At 38.4% G+C, this 21,015-nt stretch overlaps 1 protein-coding gene across 1 annotated transcript in view; it reads left to right on the plus strand.

Moving 5' to 3' along the window:
• kansl1a (KAT8 regulatory NSL complex subunit 1a) overlaps positions 1 to 20,563 on the plus strand; it is a 30,310-nt gene extending 9,747 nt beyond the window's left edge. The window contains 12 exon segments of the mRNA XM_048170059.1: positions 9,008 to 9,149; positions 9,315 to 9,460; positions 10,845 to 10,980; positions 11,075 to 11,246; positions 12,243 to 12,428; positions 12,510 to 12,677; positions 14,829 to 14,959; positions 16,744 to 16,862; positions 16,994 to 17,051; positions 17,157 to 17,269; positions 17,338 to 17,596; positions 19,276 to 20,563. Of these exon segments, the coding sequence (XP_048026016.1) occupies positions 9,008 to 9,149; positions 9,315 to 9,460; positions 10,845 to 10,980; positions 11,075 to 11,246; positions 12,243 to 12,428; positions 12,510 to 12,677; positions 14,829 to 14,959; positions 16,744 to 16,862; positions 16,994 to 17,051; positions 17,157 to 17,269; positions 17,338 to 17,596; positions 19,276 to 19,428 (1,783 nt within the window). The 3' untranslated portion in view covers positions 19,429 to 20,563.
• Positions 20,564 to 21,015: the final 452 nt, after the last annotated feature.

A 21,015-nucleotide genomic window follows, 5' to 3' on the forward strand; every position in this document is an offset into this window, starting at 1 on the left:
ATTTTTGACTAATGTGGATGAAAGACAACAACTCCCAGAATGCACTTGTTTTGCTACCCTTGCGAGGCCACGCCCAAACCACGCCTATCGGTTACAGGCGGCATTCAGGAAAATTCAAACAAATAAATCGTGAGTTAGTTCATACATTTACAGCGAAATGGTGCTAAATTGCTTTGTACCTGGATGTACACCCAAAACCAGGAAAGGACAAGTAAGTTTCCATCATTTTCCGATTAAGTTAAAGATTTGGAGCGATGTAAACAGTGGCTGCGGGCCATCAAACACCCGAAGTTTGGAGATGACACCGTTATAGAAAACCTAAAAAAACGCAGAATATGTAGTCTCCATTTCAAGCACGAGGACTACGAACCAAATATCTTTGCAATGAAGAGAACCATTCTGAAGGACACCGCGATACCATCTATATTCACTTTCCCAGAGGACGAACAGCCTGGGCATCTGGTACTAAGCGTATTCGCCCAGAGGTAAGACTCGCTGATACTAGACTGATAACACAGTAGCCTATATGTAGTGTTGTAGGTAGCAGTAAAACTGCAAACTTAGCAAAGTAACGTTAGATAGACAATTACATATAAGTTGACTGTTATCAAAGTAAAGCCTCTGTTCTGTAAAACTGAGTTTATTTATCTATTTATGCTAACGTTACCACAAAAGCCTGTTGCTGTATTGGTTGAGATGACTGCAGAGACCGATAAATTTGTGAGATGAACCACTGACCACTGCAGACAAAATAAAGTTAATTACTGTAAGCTTAAAAATATATTGACACCCACTTTTGATAAAATCTTTGATCTATGTCCGTGAGTAACCTCAAACGCGCATATGTTATGGGCGTGGTGAAAAAATGCGGAACTACCTGCTATTACTGGCTGTAGTTTTAAGCCTCTGGCCAAAAAAGCCTCCGATGACGCAAAATGACGATTTTTGCGTCATCGGAGGCTTTTTTACAGAATAAAAATGCATAAATCTCTCATCTCGGGCTGATATGAAGGGGGAAAGCACGCTAATTCGAAAATACTAGTGGTATTCTACTAATACAAAGCTTAATGCTAAATCCTGAAGTAACCCTTTAAGTACTCGCCCTCATATCGCCCCAAACCCGTAAAGACCTTTGTTTGTCTTCGGAACACAAATTAAGATATTTTTTATGAAATCCAAGGTCCACACATAGGCAGCAATGACAGTGCACCTTTTGAGGTCCAGAAAGGTACTAAAGACATCGTTAAACCGGCAACGTGACTTCAATCTTAATACAAAACAAAAATAACGACTTTATTCAACAAATTCGTCTGTCCCGTCATACTGCTATGCTATTTTCGTTGCAGAGCTTCAGTGTTGTTTATGTCTGAACGCCGGTTCATTATTGGCCGGCTTCTGAGTCAGCGTCACACGCGTGCGTCATGCTGCTCACATGACCAGAGTCAATACTGAGCCCTCGGATTTCATGAAAAATATCTTAATTTTTTGTTCTGAAGACAAACGAAGGTCTTACGGGTTTGGAACAACATGAGGGTGAGTAATTAATGACCGAAATTTAATTTTTATGTGAACTAACTAACCCTTTAAGGTCAAGCAGTGTGAACAGGAAAAATGCTAATAAAGCAGACTGCGGCAATTATCGTACAGAAGGGTTACATGTACACTTAAGAGTCTGCATATTTTTATTGCGTTTAAATTGTTTAACATGTTCATATTGAGAAAAACAATACTATATCCACATGCTCGGGTGAAAGTAGGTAAGGCCGGCTGCAGAGAAAACACACATTGGAGGGACACAAAGATAACGGTTTCTTACAGCACTTTGTGTTTTCTGTTCTTAAACCTTTCTCCCTCTACGAAACTTAAAAGAAGCATATGCCTTGAGATCATTTTGCTGTCTGATAAGTTATCTTTGATCGGCTCACTCGGGGTTCAGCTGCGCTTACCTGCAGTTGTGAATGCAGTGATGGACAGCTGTCTTTCCTTATTTGACTGGTGTTTGGATTTCATGTGATTTCTCATTTTGGTGGTGACATTATGATAACTCATTGATCAAAAGTAATTCCATTTTGTAAGATAATTTAGTAAGATCACCTTGATCTAAGTAATTCCAATGTTGGTGAGGCAAACGATCTTTCTGTGATCAAATACCATCAACTTGTTAACATGCTCTACTGCGCCACCCAGAGCATTTAGTTATAACTGAGTTTTGTTCTTGGGAGTTATCATTGATTCAATTGCATTTATGGCCTGCAAAGCAACGTTGGTAAAATTTGAATAGTGTTTTTATTTTTCAAATAATAATTAGAGATCGAATATTCGACTATTCGTGCACACCCCTACAGACATAAGAACTGCATCTCCTCTCAGAAGGTCTTCGTTTGTGTGTGACGGAGGGATTCCTGCCGCTGTTTTGACTCCTTTTACACGTTTTATAAGCTCTTCACAAGTTGTCAGCTCCATCATATAAACGAACATGCAAGCAAGCACATTTAGCCCAGCGCACAGCATTGTTTTGGATGTTCGTCAAGTTCCGTTGCAAAATATACGTCATAAAAGCTGTTATAAAAATGTGTTAAAAATGACTAAGCGAACCAAGAATAAATGTATCACGTGTGAACACACCCTTACTTGCCCTCATTTTTACACAAAAAAGCATTTTGGAATTATTTTTTTTCTTTCCCAAACAATGGAAGTCAATGGTCACCAAAACTGTTTCATTACCAACACTCTTATGCTAAAGAAAAAAACATTTTCCAACAGAAATACTGTAATACATGATTTCATTTATGGTGTAAAGAAATTGAGGGGTTGTGAAATATAACCCCACATGTTCTTGTCACGAGATTCACAAATAAATGTGAGAAAAAGACGAGTTAATCAGGAAGTGCCTTTTTTGATCTAATAAAGACAAGTATCAGTTTATTTGTTTGTGTTTTGGACGTATGATTTAGTCCTTCATGCATAAACTGTGTGGCTGACATGTTCATAAGTATTGTTTACATTTATGAAAATAGATCAGTCTTTCATAATATCCCTAAATATGCTCTATGCCTTTGACAGAAGCTGATTTATTTTTGGGAATGATGTTTAGAAATGTGAACCATCATAAACACTTGCCATGTTGTCAGGGCTTTTCCTTTTTTCTCTTCTTCTGTCGTCTCTGTCACATCTGTATCTCTCTCATTGTAGAGTCCTACTTCACCATTGTCTCTTATGTTCTCCTCCCATTCCTGTTGTCTGAGCCGAGCCCACTTGTGTTACGTAACCTTTTCCTCTCTCACTTTCTCAGACGCTCTCTTTTTCCACTTGCATTCCTCCACCCCTTTTCACCATTTCCCCCCCATAATTTCTCTGCATTTCTCTGCCAAGCCTAACCACCTCACATTCTTTTCTTTTTATCCCCTCTTTCTTTCTCTCCATCCATCTGTTCCATTCTTGCTCTCGTCCTTGTGCATGTTTTTCACGTCATGACTCAAGAATTACAGCTGTGCTTTCGACCCTGATGCTTAAATACTTTCCGATTTTTATATTTCCCCCTCATTCTACAGACCTACCCCGACTGCACGATTTGGGAGGAAAAAATCTAATTGTGATCTAATTTTTTAGATGATTTTTTTCCCCTGAAGAAAGAAAAAAAAAAAAGTTTTTGTGTTTTAAAATGCAATTAAAATATTCCTGGTTTGCTGTGTTTTTTAGTAGGGTAAAGTTGCTCTATTTGTGATGATCAAAATGGCTATATAATAGTAGTAATAAGAATTGTTTAGTTTTTGTTGTTATTTTAATTGTTATTTTACTGATTAAAACAAATAGTTGTATAATAATAATATTTTTTACATTACAACTGTAAAATTACAATACTAATATTTTTTGCTGTCTTAATTCCTTCATTTTCAAATGTTAAACATCTAACTTTTTTTGACAGAAAACCACAAGGAGCCCTTAAAAAGATAGTCTTGCAAATCTAGTTTAAACCATTACAAAGACATTTTTATATATAGAAATATTGCAGACATTGTTTGGTGTGCATGTGTTGAGTGCCTGTGTTTGTGCATGCTTTCAAATGGAGTATATTTTAGGTGTACACGTACTAGAATCACAATTTTTTGTTTTAAAATAGAGATTGCGATTCTCTCATAGATTCTGAATAGACAACTAAACAGTCTAAGTCTATTTAAAAATATTTGAATTATTTAAAAAAATCTTTTTGAATGAACGACTCATCACTCATCACTCATGAAGACTTGAATTGGCGTTTTTGAATGAATCTCTTGAATGAATGATTCAATGGCAAATTTATCTTTTTAAACTAACTTGTCGCCATCTACTGGTGTAACAGTGTAATTGATACAATCTTTACTTCAAGCATCAAGTTTCAAATTTAAAAGGCGACTTATTCTATTTTGATTGCTACTGCAGGCATCAGTGTTTATATCTGAACTATAAACTTTTATCCCAGCAGCTCTTATAATATGAATTATTCTAAGACAGAAATGATACTGTGTGGTTGAAGAGACTGTGAAACTGTTTCATACTTATGATAGCTGCTCCCTATAGGTCAGCAGCAGTGTGAACCTAGATTTAGATGTAATTATTGACATTTAGGAATACGATCATGTGGGTATTTGAATCGAGATTGTGAACTTTTAACGATTTAATCGTGCAGCTCAATAGTGTATGCTAAGCATTCGTTCCAAAAACTGAAGTATTCTTTGGGCTTTAGATTTCTTAATAAAATCATATTCCAGAATGCAATGCACAGAGCTCAGTAAAAATACAGACAAAGCTAAAAATATACTTGATTATCAATGGAAAAATGTTAGTTATAGTTAATATAGTTCTGTGTGATTAAAAATGGACTGTTTGAACCAGTTTTTTTGTGTTAGCTTTGCAAGATGTGATTTTAAAAATTACTTTGGAATTGAGTCTCCCATGCAGAGTCTTTTATTCAGGTTTTATTTCAGTTAGCATACTGCCTTAAAAGGCAATTGCCTATGCAGGCAGTAGACAGCAAAAAAAGCTCACTAGTCACAAAGTTGTATCAGAAATTCAACCGCCCCTTTATAACTACTTTCATTCTCGCTTTAGCCTAAAATACAGTGTAACCTTGGATCTGTATGAGTGAAAAATATTAGGCAGGCCTCCATATAAAACAGTTTGATAAGCCAGCGTGTCAGTCGGCTTGTATTTATCTGTGTTTTAATTCATCCAGTCCCTCTGTCTCACAGTCTGAAACCTAAGAACAAAGGCAGCAGAACGCTAAATGACTCTGTCTTTGTACTCCCTCCATCAGCCCAATGTGATTTATGAAACACAATTACGAGATGATTCACTTCACAGCGGGCACAGTGAGGGAGGATGACTCCTTTGTTGTTGTCGTCCTCCACGTCGTCCAAACGCACACGTGCACGTATGGAAGAGTAGACGGAGGAATGACAACAATCAAGCAATTGTTATATAGTGAATAGTCATGGCTGGGAAGATGTATGACCAATAAAATTTGATGCGTCTTGGCATGACATCTTATGCCAGGTTCAGACTACACTATGTTTTTGTCTGTTACAATAGTCACTGTGTCAGATTATGCGATTATAACGCTGCATTCACATGGGCATCGGCGTCGACACTTGACGGAGTCTGAAGCTTGGTGCTGATGCGACCGGCCACCTACATTGGCGCTTCTGCTGCGAGCGACGCAATGCAGCGGAACCCACAATTCAGTTCGGCAATGCATGACGTCACCCACTCAAAGTAAATGAGAAGCATTAACGCAGACGCCCCATGTGAATGCACTGTAACTCTTAAATTCTTGTGTTGTGGACATAAAACATGTCAGAATACCCGTTGCTTCCCGACCAATCATCATTCGCCGTCTTTAATGAAATGCGCGATGTCATCGAGAAGGCGGAACTAGTGACTGACTTCCGGAAACAAGAGTGTAAACAAACAAGGGCTACCAAAGCGGCGTGTTAGCTTAATGCTAATTCCGGAACTCACGCTAACGTTCCCCAGCATTTATCTTTTTTCATTCTGTCATGGTAGTCCCTCGAGGAAACATAATCATCAAGGCTGGAGTGTTGTTGCTGTAGCTCCATGAACCTCTCTTCCATTGTGTAATTCCACCTAGCAGCACCAATACCATCAGTCTGTCTTTCGTTTCGCCATGTTTGAAAGCTGTGTATTCGAAAGAGCTTCTGTACTCCTCCTGGTCAGCTTCACAGATGTGACTGAACCCCTCATGGAGGACCTGTAAAAAATGAAACATGCTAGTCTTTCTGTCGGGACGACGTGAAGTGTCGCAGACGCGGCGTCGGTTGTTGTCCACTATGACACACTATACGAAATAAAACAATCGATACTTGTGTCCCGACGCCCATTGTTGTTTACGAATCCTATGTCAAACGTTGTGTGAAAATCAGGCTGATATCGTGTAGTCTGAACCCGGCATAAGTTGAAATAAAAGAACGCAAACTTGCAGTGTTGCACTAAAGTGTAGTAGATTGCATATTTTTACATTTGGATGGATATTATATATTGAATTAAATTGAATTGTTTTTAAAAAAAAAAGATCCCACAGAATGTGACGTAAAATAACAACCGTTGCAGTGGCTAAAGGCTAAATAGACCACTACAATTCACAAGTCACACTACAATTTTCATTCCATTGACTTCCATTCATATGTATGCGCAAATGCAAGCTCATACGAAGAACTTCTATATTTCATTGCTTTCCAAAGTTTGGCACGCATTGTAGTTTTGCAGCGTTGCAAAAAAAAAAAAAAGTGTGACGTCATATCACGACTTTGCATGCTGGAAGTTTTAGAGTGGCGCCCCTTAAATGGACTGCAGCAAATTAGCATGAATAATTTGGTCACTTTATTTGGAGCAAGACTCAGTGTTGCCCTCTGTAGGCCTGAAATTTGAAATTATTCTACATGGAAGGGATAATGTTAATGAATCATTAACACAAAAAGAATGTTATGTCATCATCTGACTGTACATTATACATTTTTTACATGTTTAGTTGTTAATTTATTAAACATTATTTGTTTAAATTGATGTATTTTGTGAGACAACAGCATAATACGAAAGACTTGGGTGTGCAATTATACAGTCATTATACAATCATTGTACAAAAACATTTGACCTCAGGTCAGAAAAGAGAATTCCAGTGAGCAGTGTAATATTTTTGATTATCCCATGTGTGCCGGTGGTTCAGAGGGATTAACAGTGCACATGTAAATTTCCACTCCATTTATCTTTCTTACCACGAGTTGCCGGGTTCCACGTAGGCAAATATGACCGTATGAGGATGTGCTGTGTGTATACTGAGGCACCGTGGGAATGTGCTGAGAGGGACTTTTACCATGAGATGGTGGTGTGCTTTTGTGTAAGAGTGTAGTGTCATGAAACCCTGATAGACCAGCATGAACATGTCTGTAGTCACAATACTACCCCATCACACAAATATACACCTTGCTCGAGAATGTTCTCTTTCAAATGTTGACTAAAATCTCGCACTACACATGTTTTTGCCCATTAAAAAGCTTGTCCTCCCACTAAGGTATCAAACCCTCCAATTAGCAATGGCATATCATGGATTGTAATGATCTTATGTATACAGGTAGACACACACACACACACACACACAAAAATGGTAGAAATTTGAAAAAACAGTAGGAATTTTTGACTTATTTGGATTATTGGTTACGCCCACATGACTCACAATGCATTGTTGCGTCGTCATGAAAGTTGATCATTTTTTAATGCATTATTTTAAGCCTTGCCAGTTTAAACTCAAGCGCGAATATCAGTTATAACAGAATTCAATTTGGTACTTAAACGCCGATCTGACAGACGTTTTATTCACACAGTGTGAGTAATGAATTGTTCTTTTTCCCTATTTATTGTGCTTAACATTGAGTATTTCACAATTTATGTCAAAATGCCTGTTTTGGCGAGTATTCATGCGAACACAGTCATAAACAAATAGGGTAAAATCGGATGTGTACCAGTATGTTGGATTTGTGTGTTAGGTCTCAAAATGACAGCAGCCTGTTGCTGTCTGTCTTTAAATATAATCAAACAACAAAAGAAAAATAGAAAATCACCCACTGCAGCTTTAGTAAGAATCATTGTGTATTTAATTCACACTCTGAAGACTATTTAACATTTGATTATTCAATTTCTGTAGTATTTATTACTGCATTATTACTAATATTAGATAGACCACTCTTTATTTCACTTTTTGTTGTATAGTATTTATCTGTCCTATTGCTTGTAAGTAGATTCTTTGTTTTGATTTTATTACTGACTGTTTACTTGTCTTCACTCTCCAGTAAGCTTTAACCTTTTACTTATATTAGTATGGCTAGTTTTGTGTAGAATGTATAATTGTGATATTTCAGTCTCATCTAAAAATTTCGCCATCATAACAACCTTATTTCCAGTAAAAATAACTATATCATGATATATATATATAATATATGGTTATTGTGCGATAAAAAATACTCCTATTGTGATATATTTTGGTCTTATTGCCTTCCCCTAGTCTTGCATTATTTCCCTTTCCTGTCATCTCTTAGTTGCAAAGGAAGTGGTTGAAATTCAAGCTGGCAAGTGTGGTTTTGCAGGGCTGTGACATAAAGACTATGGCTGCATTTAAAAAAAAAAAAGGGATGAACTATATTGTGGCATCTGTAAGTGACATGCCTAGATGGGTTTCTGTGCTGAATGTGTTTAACAGTGCCCTCTATGTGTTATGCATCATTATTACAGTCAAAATGATTGATTTTGTCTGTAATCTGGACCATCAGGGCTGGAAAAGTTACAGAGAACAATTTAAAGGGTTTCCTGTTTGTTTTATCTGTGTCGTCACAGCCAGTTTCTACTCGTTGAAGTAAACAGACCGTAAGAACTAACCTTCTAATGACTCTCCTAGTTAGCTAAACGACTAAATGTCTAACTTAAAACATGTTTAACCGGATTGTTCACTTTTCTCTCTCAGATGGAGAAGAGCAGAAGGCCGGTTTGCCAGGGAAAGAGCCACCATTATCAGTCACTGGACATGGCTGCAGGCTCAGATATCGGACCTGGAGTACCGCATTCGACAGCAGGTTGACATCTACCGCCAACTCCGCGCCAGCAAGGTTAGCAGACGCTTGATATCTGCAGTCTGCGTGAGATAGAAAGTGTTTGTTATAAGAAAAACAAAACGGCATCCAGTGTCAGGAATGTTGGGAATTAGTTTAATGGGAATAACTGTTAATTAATTTGTATATATATATTTTTTTTCCCATATGCTCTCTCTGCAGGGTCCTGTGGAGCTGGGAGACTCTGCCCCTTCCTGCCAGAGAACCATCATGGAGACAGAGAATGTCTTGACCTCACCAACATCCCAGAATTTCACCGAATCCCAGTCTCATTTGACAAACACATCTGAAAACAACGTCTCTTTTAGGTTCTTACAAAATGCTACTATGTCACATTGTGTTGGAGTACATATTTTAATTTAATATAAGTTGTTACCGTATACTAACACATTATTATAACTAGACCCAGTTTATATTAACTGCCTTTTAATTACTATGTGCTAACATTTAAATTAATGCACTTATTGTGGAGATCAGATCAGATAAACACATTACACAGCGCTTAATGCACATGATTTAATGCATTAATTTAATTCAATAGTTATGGAAAAATAACATATTAAAATAATTTACCGCACATGCCCCCTTCATAGGTCATCTTACATTTCATACAGTTGATCAGTGTTGAACATGATGCAGGGCAACAACTTATTGCATGATGTATTCTATTGAATGCCAGTTATATGTCCTAAAATTTAAGATATCAGAGCAAAAATGGCCAGTATGACTTTTTGTCTGTATTTATAATCATATGATATAGTTAAGCAATATCACACGAGTGCTGTTTTTGTTGCGAATAGCACAAGTGCAATATGTGATATTGATTTTATACAATAGTTCAATGAGTTACATTGAACTCATTGAAATGAGTTTTTGCTCATTTTTGCCAATGAAAATATTACCTGTAAAGCCATAGCAGAACTGTTGTGCGTCTCTAAGCAACACAGTGTTTCATTTCTGAATGAATCTGTGTTTTGATTCAATGGCTGAATGCATAAAGAAAGCCATTTACTTAATAACTGAATGAAACAGCTGTTTGAATGAATCAAATAAATGATTGACTCAGTGACTCGCTCATTAGACAGCCACCTACTGGCAGTTTTAGTTACTTATAAAGAGTATCATTTCATTAAAAAAATAATTTCATGTTTCCATATTAATAAAAACCCCATTAAAGGGATAGTTCACCCAAAAATGAAAATTCTGTCATCATTTATTCACCCACATGGCCACTGAAGCCTAAAAGTTTGTGTAATAAATTCTATGTTGATTTAAAAAAAAAATTCTAAAGCTACTTTTTGTAATGTCAAATTGATGCTTTTCTCATTTAACACAATAATGACTTTAAAAGATCTTTTGGGGGTAATTTCTCAGCCAAATTTGATTAATCGCCACATTGTGTAATTAATTAAATTAAACATTTTAATCGCTTGACAGCCCTAATATATACACGTACACACTTTATACTTTAAATATAAGTACATTAAGTACAAATAAGTACATGCCTATCAGCTGCTTTTTTGATGTAAGTACATCTAGACATCTAGGACCTAAAGACTTTATATTAACATTATATTAGCATTATTAACCAGCCATTATTGAAAAATAAACCTAGACTTTTTGAATGCAGTGGTGTCTTGTATCATAATGTCATATTAACCATTAGCTTGTTTTCACATTTTCTTATTTCAGTCGCATGGCAGAAATGTCAGACGCATGCCCTTCGAGTCTAGACAGCAGCTCTACGTCCGCACGAACACGCCCGCTGGTGACCTGCAGAAGACGACGTCTAATCCACCCAAACACTTTCCACAATCTCAACGGCAAGGTGTGTGAAGTTTGTTGGTACGAATGTATTAATATTCCAGGAGCATCTTTTTTTGCTGATTTTGTGTCTGAAGTGAGTTTCCTTCATCTATCAGGTTCAGAGAGCAATGTTTTCACCTCCACAAGTATGTGAGGTCAACGGCTCATGTGTCATGTGTGGGATTGCTCGTCCCCTCTCCAAACCAGACTTACCTTATGATCGCCCTCTGCTGGAAAAAATCGCACATCAAGACCGCAGCATCCACCCCGTTCTGTCCTTGCAATCGGGTGAGATGTAGATTCTCTCACACACATACACACACACATGCACGCGTATATATATAATTAGTAAAATGTATAAAATTATTACAAATTACTGTATACAATTTTTACAAAAACAGCTGAACGTTTTAAAGAAGTAACCAAACAACAAACTTAGGCCCTGTTCACACCTGGTATTAAGATGCGTTTTGATCGCTCGGATCACAAGTAGACGAGGGAGACGCATACCTCTTTATACCTGGTGTTTTAATCTGTCTCTTTTGTCCACTTTCAACCAATTCTGTCCTGATTTCTTTGAGGGGAGGGTCTATGGGCAGGTAAATGTGTGGGATTTTTCAGATAATTCAATCTAATGGGCAAAATAAGCTTGCTCAGTTTCCATATGAAAGCACCCAGAGATGACAGAAAAACATACAGAGAGCATCAGCTTTGGTTTCTGCTCTGACAGTCGCAAGACCGGCTGAACGCGGTGAGTGCATGTTAGAAATCAGGAATGGTGAGAGAACATTGTGCTTGATACATTTTTTCTTCTTCAAACCAAACTTTTGTCTTCAGCTGACAGAGTTTAAATCCTGTCTGGCTAGCACGCTTCCCATAATGTTTACGCATTAGGTCAGTCAGCGGAGAGAAGGTGTCTTTAGTGGCACGCATTAGTAGCATTATTCGACTACATGAGCGTTTACACTACAGAAGCAATCCGGTCGAATGTGTTTTTGACTACCTCTGGAAGTGGTCGAAAGTGGACAAGCTCAAAACGTTTTAGACCCCGTTTACACCTGTATTTAGCGTCGTCCACTTGTGATCCGATCAACAAATGCTTAATACCAGGTGTAAACGGACTAAGAGGTTTTTAAGCACTGTAATATGTTATTGTCTGAAATTCACAATCCACAGACTATCGATTTTATCAATTACTTGGTGCAGTCCTAGATGTGATAAAATGTCATTAATTCTAACAATTCTGTCTTGAATCTCTTTTTCCTCCTCTGGTTGGTCTCTCAGACGTGGCTCTTAGCTTACAGTTGCAGAAGGTGTTGAGGTCTCATTGGCAGACTCGTCCCTTTGACAGGATCAAGCCGCTCAAGAAGATCTCTCTCAAACACAAGCTTTCCATCACACCATCCTCGTCATCATCCTTCCTCTCTAAACACAAATTCAGACTGTCAAATTCGCATGCAGCCGCAGTCCGTAAGTACACAAACACGTTGATACTCACGACTGCGACAAAGTGACCAAAGTCATTCACTTTTAATTCATTGTCTCTGTTAGGATTGGCCCGTCACAAGAGCAGGCTGGAGAAGCTGCACAGGCAGCAGGTGGACAACATCTCTTGTGTCCCAAAGCCGGACATGCTCACACCCTGCAGGGCGGATCGTGTGCTGGACCGGAGTCACAGCAGGAAGAGAGTCAGAGAGCACTCACTGGACAGAGCGGACTGTGAGTGCACTGCTTGCTACACAAAAATGAGCCTAAATATAGCCGCTTTTCCACTGTCTGGCTTAACCTTTCCGTTCCGTGCCGATCCGGGCCAGCCAGTACGAATATGTTTTCATTTCTCACTGTGGAGCTGATAACAAAGCTCTTTTGAATGTATTACTAATGCGTCAATCGCTGCCTTGGTAACGCAAGAGTTTACAGACGGAATGAGATGTAAATAGCCACCGCGTTATGGAGGATGATCGGATATTTCTTTTAATTTTATTATTAACTTGTGTTTATTTCGCTCAAATAGCACTCTTGGCCAGCTTGGAGTGGCGACTTCATTGCACGCATTCTACCAGCACGGTTCAGCACGGTTAGCTGAGAATTCTAGGCCATGAACAGTTTGTAATTGTACCGTGCCGAACCAAGCTTAACTGGAAATATAACTGAAACCGTTTCTTACCATTCTTAGAACCGTTCGGCATGATGGTGGAAAAGCAGCTCATGTCTTAAAGTGGTCCTATTATGCCCCTTTTTTGAAAGTTTTTTTAATATCAGGGTCTACTAGAATAGTTTTCATGCTTGAATATTCAAAAAACACACTATATTCACATATTTGAAATTGTTGCAGCTGCTCTCTTCCTGGACTGTCAGTAACACTCTGTTTAGTTCCTGTCTCTATGAAGCTCCCCTGAGATTGTATATTATAGGGAGATGAGAGGGTCTGTATCTCTTACCATTGGAGAAAGTGTAACGGCTAACTTAATCATGTGCGGCACCTCTCAGCCAATTGTGTAATGGCAGTGACATCAGTTCCCGCCGTTCAAAACTCCTTCCCTGCGTACCTCCAGAGCCGGAGCGTTAGCCGTGCTAAAGGTTGCAGGCTTGCCTTCCAGTGGCTTTGACACAACATCTATTGTTCTATCTGTTAAACAGTAATGCGGCACATTTGCTGTTGGTAATGCCGTAAATGAGTCCTACCTGTCGCAACGTTCTCTAGTCTGCCTTCTTTTTAGAAAATACATTTTTATCAAGCTAAAATCTACATATAGTTCCCAACAAAGTATTGTTTAGTGTAAAACATGCTGAAGATTAGCGAACAGGCTGTTGATTAATTAAATGATTAGCTATTTCCCCACAAAAGCTGTTTAATCAGCATAGTGAAGCCTCTCATCCATTGACATCCATTCAAAAAACTGCCTCCGGTCTCCTTCCCTGCGTACCACCAGAGGCAGAGCATTAGCATTAGCCGTTACACTTTTTTGGCTAAAGGATGCAGGCTTGCCTTCCAGTGACTTTGGTTCCTCTTTCCAGAAAGCACAATGTGCTCTGATTGGTCAGCTGGAACAGTATGTTGTGATTGGTCAACCTCTTCCAGCATGTTTGGGAAAACTTACCATAACCACGAGTTTCAACACATTACTAACTAAATCAACCAGGCCCCGCCCTTGTTTTTGAGTTTGCTTTGGACGGGAATTATTTAAATGAGGAATATTGTGACGTGTTTGTTCCCGGAAGAAAACTCAAGACACGCAGTTTAGAAACAGTGTTGAGCATTATAAACAATCGCATGTATCTGTTGAGCGCATCTAAAGTGCTTAGATTAGTCCCCAGCAAATAAATCCAGTGAAAACAGAATTTTAAGGATAAATTAAAAAAGAAAAAAGGAAAATCCGCTTTAATAATCATTATTATGATATTAAGGGCAATAATTGACTAATTATTTTTGTCATAATATTGCAGCCCTACCCTGTAATTAGTTTCTGTTTTTTACCATTATATATTTCAGGTATGCTATTTAAAATGACATTAATGTCATATCATTATGCAATTGTAAATTCTTGTCTGAGGAAGTATATTGTGAATACATTTATACCACCTGTGGGCAGCATTAAACAGTCTGTGCAAATAAACATAAATGCCATGTCATGGCAGCTTTTGTGCCACCTTTGCAGTCAAAAAAAGGCTTTTTGTGATAACACATATTTAATAAGGTAATAATTAAAATTGATCAATTCCAGTGGAGAAAATTTCCATAAATTAATTTCTGACTCTAGGTATACCAAGCTTCTCTGTGAGATCACTTCACAAGCTCAATGTCCTAAGTTTTGAAATTAAATGTATTAGTGTCTTATATCTGTGTATATATTTCCTCTTCTCATATAGCACCAAAGGTCATGATGGATGCAGGCAGTCCGTGTCCATCTCTGTCCAGCCTTCACTCCTCCAACACCAGTCCCTTGACCAGACAGCTCTCCCTCCCCATTGAGAGCAGCACTCCTCTGGGAAACAGTGTGGTATGTTCATTATTTCCAGCCAGTAGCACTCTGGAACGTGGCACAGTTGAACTTTGAGTGACTTCAGAATTCAAAACCCAGCTTGCGGTCCTTTCCAATCCCGTCCCCCTTTCTTGCCGTTATACTATCGATAATAAAAGCCAAAAAATGCCAAATATAAATCTTACTTAAAAGTCCTAAATTCAGTTTTATCAAAAAGTCTTAGTCACCATATAAGAGGGCTTCAATTTGAGGACAGAAAAATGCGACGGCGATGGTTTAAATGTGAACCTTGCGAACCTTTAAATGTGAACGTTTGCACGTTCTGATGTTTGGTTTTAAGAGTGCATATTTTATCTCTCTAATCTTTTTGAATGAGCAGCTGGAAGTAGTAAAGCATAGACATTTTAAAATAAGACTCCCAGTGTATTTCAGGCTTATTTCTAATAAAAGATCCTGCATTATGCTTACAATGTTTTTCTGGATATTATTGATATTTTGGTTACACAATATACTGTATCTGGCAACAAACTCTTGTGGCTTCTTTCTGACTAAGAACATTCACACATTCAAAATAGATTTTACTAGTTTGAGCACAATAATATTTCTATTGCCTTTTGTTAAACAGATTATCATCATATCAGTAAAACACAGGTCGACCTCTAATTGGTATTTATTTGTATTAGCACATATATATGTATTGAATAAAACATGCCTTGAGTATTTCAACTACTAATTGTATGAGATTGTATGGGTTTGTTCTGAGTGGACATAGAATAATAATTTTATTTGTGCAGGCCTTAAAAATGGTTTTAAAGTTTTAGTTCACCCAAAAATGAAAATACTGTCATTTATTACTCACCCTCAAGTCGTTCTGCTGCCGTAAGACCTTCGTTCATCTTCAGAACACAAATTAAGATATTGTTGATGAAATCCGATGGCTCAGTGAGGCCTCTATTCAGAGCAAAGCCATTCAAACTCTCAAGGTCCATAAAGGTACTGAAAACATATTTGAAACAGTTCATTTAGTTCAGTGGTTCAACAAGAATACGTTTTTTTGCGCCAAAAAAAACAAAATAATGACTTTTCAACAATATCTATATGGGCCGATTTCAAAACACTGCTTCATGAAGCTTCTGATCAAACGGCTAAACTGCTGAAATCACGTGACTTTGGTACTCCGATTCACTGATTCGATTCGTAAAGCTCTGAAGTAGTGTTTTGAAATTGGCTCATAGATATTGTTGAAAAGTCTCAGATATCTTTGTCGCTTTATAATATTAAGATAGAACCACTGAACTCACATGAACTGTTTCAAATATGTTTTTAGTACCTTTATTGATCTTGAGAGTTTGAATGGCTTTGCTCTGAATAGAGGCCTCAATGAGCCATCGGATTTCATCAACAATATCTTAATTTGTGTTCTGAAGATGAACAAAGGTCTTAAGGCTGTAGAACGACATGTGCGTGAGAAATAAATGACATTATTTTCATTTTTGGGTGAACTAACCTTTTAAAAAGTCTCAAATTTGAATTCTGGAGATACATTGTTAGTGAGCAGTATTGTTATCTATTGTCTTCATAGGCAGCTTCCTTCTAAAGCCTGAATTACACTTCAGTTTTGATGTGAATGTTTAGCGTATACATACATCTCTAGTAAATCGTTGTTGTTCCGCCTCATCCATTTCCTTTTCAACTGTGAAACAACAGGCCAGGCAATTGATGCCAACTAGTGGATTGAGGGTACAGACTAGCTTATGTGATCACTTTTCATTTATTACATGCATTTTTGTTCTTTTCTACAGCCCATACGGAGGAGAAGAGGCGAGAGTCCGTTTGATATCAACAACATCGTCATTCCCATGTCAGTGGCTGCCACCACCAGAGTGGAGAAACTTCAGTACAAAGAAATTCTCACACCCAGGTGTGTCTCTAAGTCGTTCACAATGCCGCTGTTAATTCATTTAAGCTGAATAATCTACAATATAATATCTATTATATATTTAATGTAATATCTATTATATAATGTATAAAACAAATCTCTACTCTGTTCAGATGGAGAGAAGTGGACACTTTAGGCCAACCGCTGGCAGAGGAAGACGATAACATTCCGGTAAAACATCCATCTTTTTTCCGTCTTCAAGCATTTTGGATGTATTCCAAATCAAGCTGTTGTCGATCCTTATTAGTGATGTGACCTAATGATTCCTCCTTGTAGGTGGAGGACCTTTCAGATGCCATGTTCTCTAAACTCCATCAGCCGTGTGAGGAGCAGGAGCGCTCTCGCTGGCGATGGACGGCTCTCGCACCCGCCAAGAGGAGAGGCAGCAGGTACTTGTCCTACCTGATCTTACATTTTTCCTGATATTGAGTTTGTAGTTAACCATGTCATCCCTCAGGTCCTACAAATCCCTGGACGGGCGAACGACACCATCAATAGTCGGAACGAACCCTTCGACTCCCCAGCCCTCTTCCCCAGACGGAAGTCACTTCCACCTCCTGCAGGACTACGGGCCCGTGCCGTCACCCCTGAGCCCGCCCAGCCCCGACACGCCCTGCTCGCGCGACGCACACACACCGTACACCAGAGACACAAACAGACTGCTGTACAGCGAAGACACATGCGGCTCCACTTCAGACTGCACCTTTGAGGAGAAGGTAACATACACACGTCCTCAGGCTGTTCAACTGTGCTCAGCAGTCCAGAAATTAAATCACATTCATATTCTCCATAGAAAAATGCATTTAAATTGAAAAATGCTGTTTTATTTTACATTCTGCTTTCTAAAGAACAGCCTGAAGTTAATCTGGATTATTCGTTTGCAAGCCCTAGATTTGAACCGTAAAAAGTAAAAAACTAAATCCAAATCTTTCTAAAGTTTGTCTCATTGCAACTTTTGCAGCTTAAATTACGTGAAAAATTTTACCTTCATCGTTATATATCTAACATTTAAAGGTGCAGTAAGTGATTTCTGAGAAACGCTGTTGAAAGTGGATCGGTCTGAGCAGCACAGCACACTTGTAGCCAATCGGCAGTAGGGGCGTGTCCACTCATGATGGGGGAGGAGAGAGAGTGACCAAGAGGGAGATTTGAAGAAAGAGTAATGACTGAGAGACATTACAAAAGAGAAAAGCTCAGAGGAATATCACTGGAAAAAGAAGGGTAAAGAGCTTTAGGAGCCGCGTTAATATTAGAAAAAAGTGGGAAGGCCTGAAAATAGACGCAGAGGTTGCATTGTTTCTTCTCTATACATGAGTAAAGCTGTATTCGGACGGGACTAGTTTTACAGGGGTACATTAGAGAAATTTACGTTTCACAGACGTAATTTGAGATTTTAATCCTGTCTCAATCTGCCATGTCTGTGTTTTTCTCATACAACCTCTGTAAAAATTCAGGAGCAAATTACCTACTGTTTTTTGGCAAACTCTTGGTCCTCTGAGAAATCGAATCCCGACTGAATGCGAATGTCTGTGATTGCCAATATTGTATTATACTAACGCTTCACCTCATGAGCTTTTTGACCTATATGAGCTACCGTATACACACCAATCTTACGTATACTTTCATTTAATTTCAGTATGGATAGTATCTGACAAATATGGATAGTATCTGAAGAATAAATGATTAAGCTAACAAATAGAGCCAAATTGCGGAAATTGTAAAGACAGCCCATTTTAATTTTAGTGTCAAATAAGAAAGAGTAAGATAGATTTCGCTGCTCATGTGATCAATTTAAAGGATTAGTTCACAATTTCCTGATAATTTACTCACCCCCATGTCATCCAAGATGTTCATGTCTTTCTTTCTTCAGATGAAAAGAAATTATGATTTTTGAGGAAAACATTTCAGAATTTTTCTCCATATAGTGGACTTCAAAAGTTACCAATGGGTTGAAGGTCCAAATTGCAGTTCAGTGCAGCTTCAAAGGGCTCTACACGATCCCAGACAAGGAATAAGGGTCTTATCTACTTCTGCCTACGTCATGCGTGACCTTTCCAACGTGATTAAGTAATGCGTAGCCCATCGCAGAGCTAGTGCAAGACGAGCATTTGTGGTTAAAAAGTATATACGTTTTTTAATTTTTTTAGAAAATGATCGTTTTGCTAGACAAGACCCTTATTCCTCATCTGGGATCGAGTAGAACCCTTTGAAGCTACACTGAAAGTGCAGTTTGGACCTTAAATATTTTCAATGCCTGTTGAGAAAATGCATGCGAAAAACCAAGGGTACTGAAAAACTGCGTGACCCTTGAGAAGCGCTGAAGATAGATTTGTCCATCGATTCGATTTCTTTACTACATATGCTGTTCTTAACACTCTGCATGTTTTCCTGGCAGACGGTCCAGCCCTGGGAACTCCGGAGTTTTCCTTTGCCTGAGGACCCAGTAGTGGAGCCGGAGATTGACAAGGATCAACTGAGCTTTCCTACAGGCCTGAGAGCCGACGCCCACCACAGGGAGGAGTCAGAGAGTGACGCTTCCTCGCCGTGACGACGGACTGATTAAAGCCCACCCACTAACGGGAACAACCTTAAAACCACACCTCCTATGGCATTAATTGAGAAGAAACTCATACTAATCAAAACAAAACAAAAAAAAAAACAAAAAAAGATTCTGTCGGGACTTCTGTTGTTTGATATTCAAACATCAGCCAATTATTTTCACAGTTTTTAGTGAACATTACCGAACATAGAAAGCTAAACCTGTCTTCTAAAACGAAAAATGTAAACGAGATGTATGAAAGTTGTTTCCATAAATGTTTTCATAGTCAGCTAAATATATCATTGGGACTTAGTGTGGTATTCTAACCTGTCAGGTGAACACTATGTAGTGCACTGTGTAGCAGACTTAAAGAGGGCTTGACCAAAGGGTGCCTCTCTGCTGACTTGTTATATATGTATGCTTGTGTTGTGAAGTGACGAACCAAAACCTGTTGAAAATACTTGCCGCATTATTCTCAGTTGATGGTCACGCATCAAGCAGAGATATTCTCCTCAGTTAAAAAGCACTTCACAGGGCGTCAATATCTTGTTCTCTTCCTTAACCCTCCCCTTTTTCTCTTTCTTTTTAATAATTTCCCACCAGCGTTTGGAGTATGCTAATGTTCATGACATCATGTATCACAATGTAATGGAAAAATTGCAAGCTCTACAAAACAAAGCCTTTAGTGCACATTAGTTTAGGTCCTTAAATGTTCCAGGATCTTTTCGACATCATCTGTTGAGATTGTACTTTGTATTCCTTCTTAAAGGAGTCAGATGTTTCACACAGACCTGCCCTTCTCAGGTTATGCAGTTTTACGGAGTCTTGTGTTAGCAAGGTGTCTGTTTTCCCTTCACTTAGTCAATGTTTATGTGACCCCATATTAGTGTTCTTACTCAGCACTGTCGCCCCTTCGAGAATCTACTTGCTATGCAACTCAACATTATTGTTGTGGCCCTGTCTCTTTCTTTTTCATACAATCACAATGTCTTTTTTTATTTCTTTGAGGTGTCTTTCTCTTCATAGCTATTTGAGACAGGTTTCATTGTAATTTGGACTGTTTCAGAAGTTAAATCATTTGCAGAAAAAAGAAAAACAAAAACACCCTTTTGTAAATAGTACCATTAAATCAAATCAAACTCCATTCAGATTGTACGTCTCATTGTTTGTGATGCAACGCTGTCAACATGAATTAGCATTTACCCCGAAACAAACCATTGCCAAGTCTGTTTTCGATGGCTGTGACCTCCGGAGGTCACATTTGAAGGCTGCATACGTCATCGAGGCGGTCTCATGTAAGAAAAGTAACTGTTAGATTGCAAAGTAAGAAAGACAGTACAATATTTTACACCTCACTAGAAAGAACTCAATTTATTATGGTTACCTTTCTTAAATAAGACATCCTTGATGACGTATGCAGCCTTCAAATGTGACCTCCGGAGGACGCAGCCTTCGAAATTAGACTAAAGACACGTTTTTTGAGTGGGAGAAAGTGTAACACACAATATGGTGGAATAAGTCCCGCCTTCTAAAGAAGCCAATCGCCGATTGGTAAAGTTATCGCGTCACTGCAGAAAAAGTCGGATGTGTGCTTCC

Source organism: Megalobrama amblycephala, linkage group LG20, assembly GCF_018812025.1.
Source record: "Megalobrama amblycephala isolate DHTTF-2021 linkage group LG20, ASM1881202v1, whole genome shotgun sequence".
In the NCBI taxonomy this organism is placed as follows: Eukaryota; Metazoa; Chordata; class Actinopteri; order Cypriniformes; family Xenocyprididae; genus Megalobrama; species Megalobrama amblycephala.